Source organism: Gobio gobio (assembly GCF_949357685.1).
Source record: "Gobio gobio genome assembly, chromosome: 20".
NCBI classification, from domain to species: Eukaryota; Metazoa; Chordata; class Actinopteri; order Cypriniformes; family Gobionidae; genus Gobio; species Gobio gobio.
In genome coordinates this window covers 23,569,289-23,581,702 of record NC_137113.1, presented here as the reverse complement: position 1 = coordinate 23,581,702, position 12,414 = coordinate 23,569,289, and the positions used below count along the sequence as shown (strand labels likewise).

Sequence of the window (12,414 nt, the reverse complement as noted above, 5' to 3'; positions counted from 1 at the left end):
TATTTGATATTCAATCATGGGCGTCGGAACCATTGTATGTGGGCAAGACCCACCCACTTTTTACGATCAATGATATTTGACCCACTCACTTTTATTGTTTCTAATTCAGCACGTCTGTTTACCTACCCCTAACAGATAAACACTTGTTATTAAACACGTTAGATGCTATATTTCAACTTTTCTAATATTTTCTTAATTTTTATTGAAAATAAATGCCTTTCCAGTCTGATATGTGATGGGAAAAGGGAGTAGAGTGAGTTCGGCTGATTCGAACCAAGGTTCGATTTGCGTCAAAACTTGATGCCATGCGTCTTACCCCTACACTATTGCTGCTCTCAAAGGTACGGTGTTTTCAGTGATTTTGTCTTGCCCAACCAGACGTTTAGCAAACAAGGCGGTATATTTGCACTGTGTAAATGGCATCTACTCCAGTAAAAATTTTCTGAGAGAGGACCCACCCACATTTTTTTTGCTTCCGACACTCATGTATTCAATTATTGTTCAATATGCAGATCATGATAGGGTGGGATGAGAAGCATAATTGTGGCATAAACTAAATTTATCAAGTTAAAAAAAAAAATCTTGTGAGGGTAAAGCTGAATTTCAGCAGTCATTACTCCAGTCTTTTATCAGACATGATCCTTCAGAAATCATTCTAATATGCTGGCCTTGTCCTTACATTTTTATCAATTTTAAAAACTGTTGTGCTGCTTAATATTATATATAATAATTATAATTTTTTCAGGATTCTTTGATGAATAGAAAGTTCAAAAGAACAGCATTTATTTGAAATAGCAATCTTTTGTTATGATGTAAAAGTCTTCTCTTTACTGTTACTTCTGATGAATTGAATGCATCCTTCCTTGCTGAATAAAAGTAATAATTTCTTATTTTCGTTCTGTACATTTTTTACATTTACATTTCCCTCCCTATAATTATGCCTTGGATAATGCATCATCATCCTGTACATGATAAACTCATAAATATGCTACAATTCTTCCCAAGTAATTGTTGGAAGGCAAATACTCAAATGCTGGTTAACATTCATAAATGCTCAAATAAAAAGTGGATACAATCACTTCTCTGCTCAGTTTCCCAGGCACCATGGAGTCTCCCCCACCCTCTAGAAGGATGATTCTTAAAGGTTTCTCTAACCAGTGGCTTCTCTCTCCCACCCCTCTGCCCACTGTGGTTTAGGAGTTAGCGCTCTGTAATTATATACACACACACACACAAACTCATAAACACAAGTACACATTTATGGACGTATATTTTAAACCATCCTTTCATAATTGAAACCTCAGTATTTTCCTTACATGTTCATGTGAACACACATGGATAGTACACACATATAATCAAACACAGAGATGAATGTAATCACACAGCTCAGATATTCTCTTATTGATGATCCCGGTGCATTTGATATATGCGTCTACACAGATGCTGATATTGAAGCCCATCATTAGTGGGACAGTGGAGCATCTGTTCAATATTTTCTTCTCTCCTGTAGTTTTCTACTATTTTCCAGGCATGTGTAGCCTGAGTGGTACTCTGGTGTGCCCTGGCCTGTGGCAGCGAGTGGTAACCATGATGAGGCCAAACCATAAAGCAGCCTAATTTCACAAACCACAGATTAGTAGCTGCCTTATTCACAGCTGCCAAACGGTTTGTTCTGGGCGCCCATTGCCGCTCAGATCTACGAGAGATTCTATACAGTATATAATCAATGATTGATAATATTGATATTTTGGGCTCAAGTGAGACAGAGATATGGACAGAGACAGACTGCTCATAGAAAAATCAATCAAAGAAATTGTAATAGTCATTATGGTGGCTGTCCCGCGTTTCAGTTAAAAGTGCCAATCAGCTTATTTATAGAGTTTAGAAAAACTAAATCACAGAGGTCAATGATATTAAATATTTTTAGAGCAATTTGAGCTAAAGAAGAAAATGTGTTATACAACTTTTGCCCAATTTTATCATTGATTTACAATTCATTATGAAACTTGTCACAAGGTTTAGAAATTTCAGGTAGATAAGAGCTTTATTTGATATCATTTAAACAAAACGCTCTTAGAAAGTTGGTTGCAGAGTGAACTGACTTGCTTTTTAAGAACTTTGATATGACTCGAGAGGTGTTATAAGCAAGATTGGCATGTCTTTCTTTTTATCTTTACCTCCTCCTTCCATCCATCCATCTGTATGAAGGAGCTTGTGTTGTATCTCAGTCATAACCAGGTCTCCTTCTGGATCCTGTCAGCGGACATCAAAGAGAAGCACTGCATTGAATGAGGAGTCAGGGAAGACAGAAGAGCAAGTTCACATTTATGCTCTTGGCAGGTTTCTTAAACAAAGCAAAAGAGGTTGTTTGTTATCTCTTTTTTACCAAAGGTTTATTGTCAGCCGCCATATCTTTTCCCTTCTGAAGTGAGAAGTTAGGAAAAAAGAATAGCGCCTTGGCTCAGTGTGGAAATTGAAATGGAGAAGTGGGAGTGAGAGAGATAAAAGTAGAGGGAAGAGTGAGTGAAGGATGTGGGATGGTGGGTACTCCACAGAAACTTGGCACAGGTTAATGCCTGATTATATATACGGCAGGTCATAGATCATGTGCATATGGATTTTAACGGTTCATTAAAGAGAACTGCTCTAAAATGTGACGGAAGGGTCGGATAGGATGACAGCGCGAAGAGAAAGGTACTCTGTAATCTGTACGTGTACACACAGGCATACACACACACACACATTTCTTTTAGTGAATTTCAAGGATGTTGTTGCTTCTCAGCGGCCTGGGTGGTAGACCGTAACCACATATACATACACACCTACGCAAATGCACACACATTCTGCATCAGCAGACAAATAATACTGGTTCTTGCATGCTGGCAGCATCACAATTGCTTTTGCAGACCACATCCCTCTATATTATTGAATTTGGGTTGGAATGGTGGAATAATGTGATTTTTGTTCAGCAGAGACTTTGAATGATGTTTATTCTGAGAGTTCACTAGGTCAGCTTGTCATACTGGTTCTAGATAACCACCAAACTGAATATCATTCATTATTTCTCTCTGTCAACACCGAATTAAAATCAGCTTTGCTTGTCGAACCCTTCTCTGGCATGGCATCACCCTCTTTCTGGTCAATTTGGCAGGTATTTGAAAAACAAGACTAAAATTGCTGACATTAAGGCCTTTTTTTCTGGTCTGGATGTGTTAACATATTCAGTCACTCAGGATTTCAGCTGGCGGTGTGTCGCTTTTTTAAAAGATGGGCTTTTTGGACTCATTTCTTGCTATCTTTCATCGTTTAGTTTTGTTTACGCTAGGGTTAGTCAATCGAGAGTGTGTGAATGAAGAAGAATCGGTCAGAGAATTGTGAATGTGGGTGGTTGTGATTGTTTAAAGTTTTTCCCTTTTTCTCTCTCATTCTCTTTCTCTTGACTTTGCCCCCAAGCATAGTTTGAAGGTGGTCCTCATTTCTGTGTGGCACTTGGTACTCTTTAATGCAGCGCTTTGGTTCGCTCTGTTGGTTTTTAAAGTGTATTTCCTTTCATGTTATTTGGCCACCATCACTGAAAGTGCTTCATTAGCTTTATTCGTTCTGACGTGCAAGCTGTTGGACAGGGAATGATGCAGGAACAACTGGAAATGTTATACGCTTACTGTGTTTTTCATCATTTGAATACCATATTTTTTTCCTGGAAAATTATATTTATATTTTTATATAGTAATCTTAAATAAATATAGGAAAGTATGTGTTTTTAACAATTCCATATTTATTTAAAAAAAAAATCGTTTTTAATTATAAATATTGTTGCTTGCTAGAGACTCTAAATGTATTAAATCCCCCCCCCCCTCCCATTTTAATCTCTGATTAATAACTTTATTCATTTATTAATTTTATTCATTCATTTATTATTATCACTGCTAAAACAGAGGGCTGTGATGTGTGCATTTGAATGCCTGTGTCTTGTAAATATTATGCGCATACATTGATAGATCATATCACCTTTGCATCAAGCTAATCGTTTTTCATAATGGGCAATTTAAAAAAGAAAAAATCCCCAAAAGCTTGTAAATAAATATTTTAGTGTTTTGTCCTGTTGATGGTAGACAACAGTAAGCGACACATACTGTGGAGAAATGTCTATTCAGTTTAAAACAAGAACATGTGATTTTAACTCCAATGGTTAAATTAGATGTCCTTATGTAAGGACACCATAATGTCTTCCTAAATCAATCAGTGCTCAGGAAATCAGTTTATCTATGTGACGCATGAAAAATGTTCATAAACTTCCTACTTTTTTGTAACAGTTGTTAGGGCTAGTATATATATCGACTTGTGTAAGATATATTGATAGTTTTTAAATGAGATATGAGACGTTTATATCGATATACTTGATTTTGTACAGGACACAGGGTGCTTCTTAAACAGCAGGCTGCATCCTAGTGAGGTTGCATACTTCCTAAACATATTAAAGCTGCCTACCCTACTGTCAGATGACTGTACTGTTTAATGCATTTGATGCACATTTTCCTCAGTGCATAACTTACATATTATGGTTGTATGCTTATCTGTAAATGTTAGAAAATGTTAGGCTCATTCTAACAGTTAACAAGTCTCCATTAAAATTCACTGCTGGAGCCGGCATGTACATGTTATACAGATTAGGCTTGCTGCGATAGTCTGTTACCGGTGTTACACAGTGTTCAGACGCATTTTGATTGTTTATAGTAATAAAAATAATTTAGTTCAGTTAGAGAACAGACACTACAATTAAAAACTGAACGTGTCTGCTCAATGCAGCGTGAGCCGAATGAGAGTCGCAGCACAGATCAGCAGCCAGAGTCAGATTTCTTTTATCATGAGATTTAGGAGCTGACTGACAAGACTATGGCGGAAGATTTGGTTTTAAAGCGCCTATTTGGCAATATTTTAGATTTAAACCCAATGCTAATAGGAAACCTGCAAAGCAATTGCTGCCCCAGAATTACTGCTAATTCGAAAGCGATGTCCCCCACCGTCACATCCCTAATACAGATGGAGTGCAAAATAATTTAACCCATTTTGTATAAAATACAGATATATACAGAGATATAGGGCCAGATTTACTAAACAGGGCAAATTAGCATGAGAGCGTAATTCCAAAAAAACACGCTGATGGGAGTGGAAAGTTCTGCACGTGATCTATTGATGACGCGGAAATTAAAGAACACAGACGCAGCCGGATCATTTCTATAATGACCAACACTATCTACCAGTTAACATCTGGTGTAAAACATGCTTTTTTTGGGCGGTAAATAATGGCGCAAATACAAGTAAATCGACAAGCGCAAACCTTAGTAAATCACCTTGGACCATATTGCCCAACTTTAATATTTGTGTATCCTTTTTAAGACAAGAGCACATTCAAATATGTAATAGACAAAAAGCACTGCAAATTTGATTTGTGCATACTTGAAGGAAGGACTTTAAAGGGTAATACCTGCATTCAAATGAACTATAGCCAACCTGAAAAAGACTGGCTCATATCCAAGTGCAGCTGCAGTCTTGATGGCTGGAATCTAGACCAGCAGTCATACAGTGACACACTCGATTTGCTATGCACACTTCATTTCATAGCACATACTAATCAGTGAACTCTATTCTCTGTTTTACGTCAAGAAACTGTCCCTACAGCAGCCGAACCCCCAGCTCTCAGTCTTATGTAAACCTTCAGCTATGTGTTTGTACGGGCCTGAGCCCATTGTAATGCTGTTTTATAGACCTCTGATTTTCCAGCACTGCAATTCACATTTGATAGCCTTTGATATTCCTCAGGTGCCGAGCCAACAGATACCTATAATTCACTGCTTTTACGAGATGCCAGCCAGCATCTCAGAGCAGAGCAATGCTGACGGCCCATCTTTATAGTGTCAATATGAGAAAATCAACAAAGCAGAAAATGTTATGCCACAAGCTTTTGCTCTTATTGTGCTTATTGAATATCTGGTTGTATGTGTTTTTTCAGCGATGGAGGAGTTGTTGGCAGAGTTGCGGGTCTTTCTGGAGTTGTTAGACAGAGAGTATTTAACTGCTGGAGTGAGAGAGAAGAAACAGCAAATATTAAACATCCTGCACAGAGTTCTAGCCACTAGAGGTAAGCACACCCCACTTAGCTGCTCATTTGACCTTTGACTTCAAATGAACTCTTCACACTGCACTATGTATATTCATCATCATGACTTATGCCTCCTTAATATATACATCAATTTAGTTTTTTTTTCAGCTGTGTGAATGTGAATGTTTGTTTTTCTCTCAGAGCCTTCATGTAAGACAGAGATACACACCTCTCTCCCAGCTCCTCCTCAGATGCCCCTACCAGAGATTCCTCACCCCTGGATGGTAAGATTGCATATTATTACAAAGAATACAGCAACTATTATATACTTTCCTCTCACTTTTGATCTATTTAATGCATCCTTTCTTTATTAAAGAAAAAATCGTATTCGTATATAGTAATGACCAAATTAAGTACATGAAAACTCTGGTATTATTCACAATGTGCTACCAGCTAAATTCTCTCATAGTCCTTATTTGGTAACTTTTTACAAAGAGGTTTCATTATTTAACATTAGTTAATGCATTAGCTAACTTGAACTGACAATGAGCAATATATATTTTTAAAGCATTTATTAATCTTTGTTGTTAATGTTAGTAAGTTTTTTATTATTGTACATTTTTGTTCATGTTAGTTGCACAGTGCATTAACTAATGTTAAGAAATACAACTTTTGAATTTAAAGTGCCCATATAATGGTTTTTCGAATATTCCCTTTCATGCATTGTGTAATATAGCTGTCTGTGAATGTAAACTTTCTGCAGTTGTAAAGTCGAAAGTGCACAATAAATAAAGTTATTGTCTCCCAAAAGAAAGTATCGACTCTATACGAGTCGTTTGTATTTAGAATCCTACTGCGTTACGGCTCTACATCACTAGAAAATACATTTGCATAATGCCACCTATGTTGTACAATTTCCACCCTCAAACAACTTGACATGCCCACAAACACGACATTTTACTGACGACTGCTTCTCAAATCTCAAAGTTCATGTGGGATTCACAAAACGCTCGCTCTTGAAAGATGGGTCAGTACCCAGTTTTTTTGGACCAGCTTGCTCCTCAGAATCACAACCTGCAAGTATGAATAATTATTGATGCATATGTTTGTGTAAGTTTCTGGCTAACACGCGTTATTACTGTCTTACTGAAATACTTCTGCTAACTTCTTGCAAACATTAGTCATTCACGTTAGTGCTCGGCACCGTTATTGATACAGTTCCCACATGTGCACCACAATAAATGAGAACTATTTACATGGGTTTGTTGATGGATGTACATTGTACACTTGTTAATGCTGATGATGAGGAATTACAGTTGCAACATCTCATAATCTACCTCAAACTGAGTAGTGTATCACTGAGAAACATCCTGCTCAAGTCGTCCTTGCAACGGAAGTTTGGGTTGAATAACTAGTTCTTCCAGTGTTTCATCATCTGACTCGTGCTGGGATTGATATGGTAAAATCGACATCTACAATCGCTGAGCTTTAGGAAGCCTTACATTACATATGTAATGTAAATGCTACATGCAAAATTAGGTGCCTTTGAAATAGCATAACACTTTAATAATGTATTAATAAATATTGAAATTAAAGAATTAGTTCACTTCAAAATGAAAATTTTCCTGATAATTTACTCACCCCCATCTCATCCAAGATCTTTATGTCTTTCTTTCTTTCTTCAGTCGAAAAGAAAATACGTTTTTTTGAGGAAAACATTCCTGGATTTTTCTTCACATAATGGTTTTCAATTGCAACCGAAATCTTGAAAGTCCAAATCAATGCAGTTTCAAAGCGCTTTGAAGGGCTTCAGAGACTCGGCACGATCCCAGAAGAGGAATAGGGTCTTATCTAGCGAAGCGATCGTTCATTTAAAAAAAAAAAATTACAAATGAATATACTTTTTAACCTAAATTGCTCATCTTGCGCTGCTCTACGGCTGCCAGTGACTGCGCAATCACGTTGAGATGTCACACTAGACGGTGGCGAAAATACCACCCCAACCAAACGTGCGAGGACTAATACGAACCAAAAAACCCTTTACCAAAAACACTCCATCTTCAACTTCAAAATGTCCGACATCATTGTTTTAACTTTTTTCTGTTAAAGGGCGTTTGTATTAGTCTTCGCATGTGCACTTTGTAAATACGGGGGTGGTATTTCCACCTATGTCTAGTGTGACATTTTCAACGTGATTGCGGATTCACTGGCGGCCGCAGAGCAGCACAAGATGAGCAATTTAGGTTAAAAAGTAAATTAATAAAAAAAAGATCGACAGATCGCTAGATAAGACCCTATTCCTCGTCTGGGATTGTGAGTCTCTGAAGCCCTTCAAAGCGCTTTGAAATTGCATTGATTTAGATCTTCAACATTTCATGTGAAGAAAAATCCTGCAATGTTTTCCTCAAAAAGCTTAATTTAACGACATAAACACCTTGGATGAGATGGGGGTGAGTAAAATATAGGGACATTTTCATTTTGAAGTAAACTAATCCTTTAATATTAACTAAGATTAATAAATCCTGTATAAATATTGTTCACTGTTAGTTCATGTTAACTGATGTTAACAAATGAAACCTTACTGTAGAGCGTTACCGTTTATTCAATAAATCGCCCAGTGGTGTAGTCCTAAAAAAATAAGTGGTGTACTATTAATTACCCAGTATGTAAAAAGTATGCCTGCCTATCTGTTGACTTTTATTGATCACTGAGATAGCATTGATTGGAAGTTGGTCCAATATAAAAATTAAATGTTAAAAAATAACTTAGATGTAGTAAACTACTTTTGCCATGTTGCTGTAGCTTAGCTCACTACATTTTCTGAGTAGCCTGCCCAACACTGCTTATTAGTATTGTCTGGTAAAAATGTACAACAGCGAATAAAAATCTGGTCTGAGTTTCACAAACAAAAACTGGCTAAATGAAAATTTTAATCCAGCCTCTGTCAGTAGGTGGTGCTTATAGAACAGCAGAAATAGAGCTGTTTCTGGGTAACATTATAAAAACAGTTACACGGAGGGAAGATGAAAAAAAAAATGATGAGAATTTTTTTGAATTAATTCCTACTTTAGTTCATATTTCGTCTAATTTCCCTCAGCACTTGCTTATAAAGGTTGTAAAACCTCTCACTTCTTTCCGTCAAGAAACCTGCGCTGCTTCTGCGTGAGACTGTTGCTTACTGTCTAATTCAGTAAGAAGTCTAACCAACTTTATTTAACATTTTAAAAAGCATTATAATAAATGATGGTGCAAGATGATGTTTTCTCCTCTTTTCATCTGCCTTTTTAATTAATTTGGCTGTTTTAGATCAATACACCGCTCAAAACACAGAGCGTCAAAAATCATTGAGTGGTGTTCTATCACTGCAGCGCGAACATGCACCGTCGTTGATGGAAGGGAAAAGGTAGAATGATAGAAGTGCTAATGCACCAATTACAACAAAGAATCGCGAGTTTACACAACAGCATTGGACACGCAGTTAAAGGGGAAGCTAACTTGATAGTAGATTATGGACTTTCAAAGCAGCAAAAAAAGTGGGTATACGCAAATATTGCAACAAAGGTTCAACAGGGAAAACTTTGGTTTCTTTACAGTGAGTTTAGGGTTTTTCTAAGTTTGTTTTAGCATTCCAGAAACAAAAATAGCATTGTCCTATATTTGGAAGTGAGGTCGCCTGAACCCTGACTGCCACTGGCTGGTGGTTTGATGGTCTCTTTTTGTGAAGTGTTCAGTGTTTTTTATGAGCTCTGTAAAACAGCAGCAGGAAGTGTTCACATCAGTTTGCTTTCTGTCACATGACCTCATAGTTACCGACACACGAACCTGATGTGGTCTCATCCGTCACACATGAAACAGATTACGCCTGTGTGTATGTGCTCACATGTGTGTGACACTAAGAGTAACAATCATCTTTGTTGGAGGGCAGCAGCAGATGCTTGTGATTACATAGCAGGTGTTTATGGGTCGCAGTTGGTCATTCTCAAACACAATCTCTGCACCTTGTTTTTCAGTTCACCCTTTACACACTCAGCACTTTACAGTATAATTAGAAACATCCTTTCCTAACTCCATGCATAACCCCGGTGTGTGTGAGGGGCCAACTGTTCCCATTCCCGGAAGGTGTGAGGGGGCAGGGGATTGTGGGATTGACTGAGATGATGGAAGAGAAATATCCATTTACTACAGTTCAAGGTCAGACCTCTGCCTGTGCAAAAAACCTGCCCAAGGAAAGGCAGAACACGAAAGTCGCCCATCAATTTTTTTTATTTTCCATTGCGCTGTTTAGTTTTTCTTATCCCTGCTCTCCATCAACCACACCCTCTGCTCTATCCTCTTCATTCCTCCTTCTCTCTCTCTCTCTCTCTCTCTCTCTCTCTCTCTCTCTCTCTCTCTCTCTCTCTCCCCAGCTATGTGATGATTTAGTATTGCGTCAGTGAGCCAGGTTTATAAACTGACTCCCTGTCATATTCCTGCCAGAACTAATTCTGCACTTTCAGTGTGTGTGTGTGTGTGTGTGTGTGTGTGTGTGTGTGTGTGTTTGACTAAAACCTTCTATGGCCCGGGAAAGAAACAGTGGGATTGAAGAAAAGGGACTGAAGCTGGGCATGTGGGTGGTGAGATAGGGCCGTGGACAGGACAGCAGACGCCACAGTACGCAAGGGGGAGAATCGTGTCTGGAGACATTCTGTGCGTGTTTGTGTTGAATTGAACTCTGTGGCTTTGGGTTTCTAAATGTTTGGCAGCAAATTCACAGCAAACCTTCCCTGTACATGTACTATAATGAACCCAGGGGAGGAACTTGCTGTTGATGAATAGTGCTTGCTAAATGCCAATTAAGTTCTTTCAACCAATAGATACTATTACGGTAACACTTTACAATAAGGTTCATTACCACTATTACTTAGATACAAGTCAGGGGTTATGCTGAAGGCGCATGCACAGCAATACTTGTTAGTGAAAATGGCGTTATTTTTGCCTACTTTGTCCCAATTTTGTTCCCCAAAACCCTCTATACGCATACATTATACAAAAACGGCACATTGTTTCTTCATCCCCAAAATGCCATATATTTTTTGTACGTTTTATTTTTAATTGTATGGCTAGTTTCATCAGTAATGATCAATACTGGTGCATATAATATTCATACGTAGAGTGCTTTCAGTGGTTTAATATAATTTAAATTAAGTTAATTATTTTAGAATTAAATTTGTGTAATTTTTCCATCTTGTATTTTCTGTTCTGTTTTAAATTCATTTTGTGCATTTAATGATTAGACTATATGTTCTTATATTAGGCTTGTTTACACCTGGTCACCTTATGTGTTTTTACTGATCGAATAGATATCTGATTTGTTACACTCGGCCCACGCTATATGCGAGTTCACGTCAGCGAAAGCAACAGATATGCACTGAATTTTATTTTTCATCAGCTAATTTAAAGATCAAAGACCGTAATAGGAGAAAGAGTGGCATCAGTAAGATAATTTATTCTCACTACTTTTAATGATGATTGTGTTACAATAAAAATTTTCTTGGCTAATTCTGATTTCTGATTTTTGTGTTACCTCCATTTTTATTCCAAGAACTGTAATTTACAGCATATACTATTCTTTAATGCAAAATTGTATAAGTAAAAAGTGAGTTATAAAATAAGAACAAATTGCAATCCTTTTGCAAAAAAGTGATTTTCTTTGCCTTCTGTTCTTTGATTAACATGACAGCAGCAGGAATATTAGACTGCTGTCACTTTAAGAGTTTATGCACAGATCCAATATACTTTTACACAATGTGCGTTTTCTCTCAACTATTTACATTCCAAAACTGACTGTGTTTTAACTGAATACTCGCCAAGACGGATATTTGGAAATCATTTTGTGTGAATTTGACTATTTAAGCGCGGTAAGACTCATTTTGGTACTTGCGACTCACAGGCTGTTTGAGAGGCAGCTTTATAGGCGGTCCACTTATATAGATCAGTGGTGCGGCCGCTTTTGGTGTGAGTGTGAAATCTGCAGGAATTAGTAAAATGATGCGCAATACAAGCACTATTTAACCGGAGTGAATGAGACGATTGAGTGGCAGGAGGCGGGTGTGTGTCACTTCGCCGTCGGAGAGAAGAGAGCGTGAACGTGCAGCTGGCGTTATTGCCTGTGCTGCAACAAAACGGACTGGCACGGAATCGGAAAGACGTGAGACTGATCGGCTGGTCACTTGTCCGTGCAGAGCATGCGGAAAATCAGCTGATTCCGGTCCCTGACTGGTCGATCAGTGCATCTCTATTTTTAACATTTTTAGAGGAGTAAAATTTGTAAAACC

The 12,414-nt window shown here is 37.7% G+C and overlaps 1 protein-coding gene across 2 annotated transcripts in view; it reads left to right on the top strand.

Annotated features, from left to right (window-relative positions):
* The window catches only part of afap1 (actin filament associated protein 1), a 62,945-nt gene that overhangs the window by 25,061 nt on the left and 25,470 nt on the right, over positions 1-12,414 (top strand). For both annotated transcript variants that reach the window (XM_079845746.1, XM_079845745.1), the window contains exons 2-3: positions 6,011-6,139; positions 6,302-6,384. In XM_079845746.1, the coding sequence (XP_079701872.1) occupies positions 6,011-6,139; positions 6,302-6,384 (212 nt within the window). The remainder of the gene's footprint in view (positions 1-6,010; positions 6,140-6,301; positions 6,385-12,414) is intronic.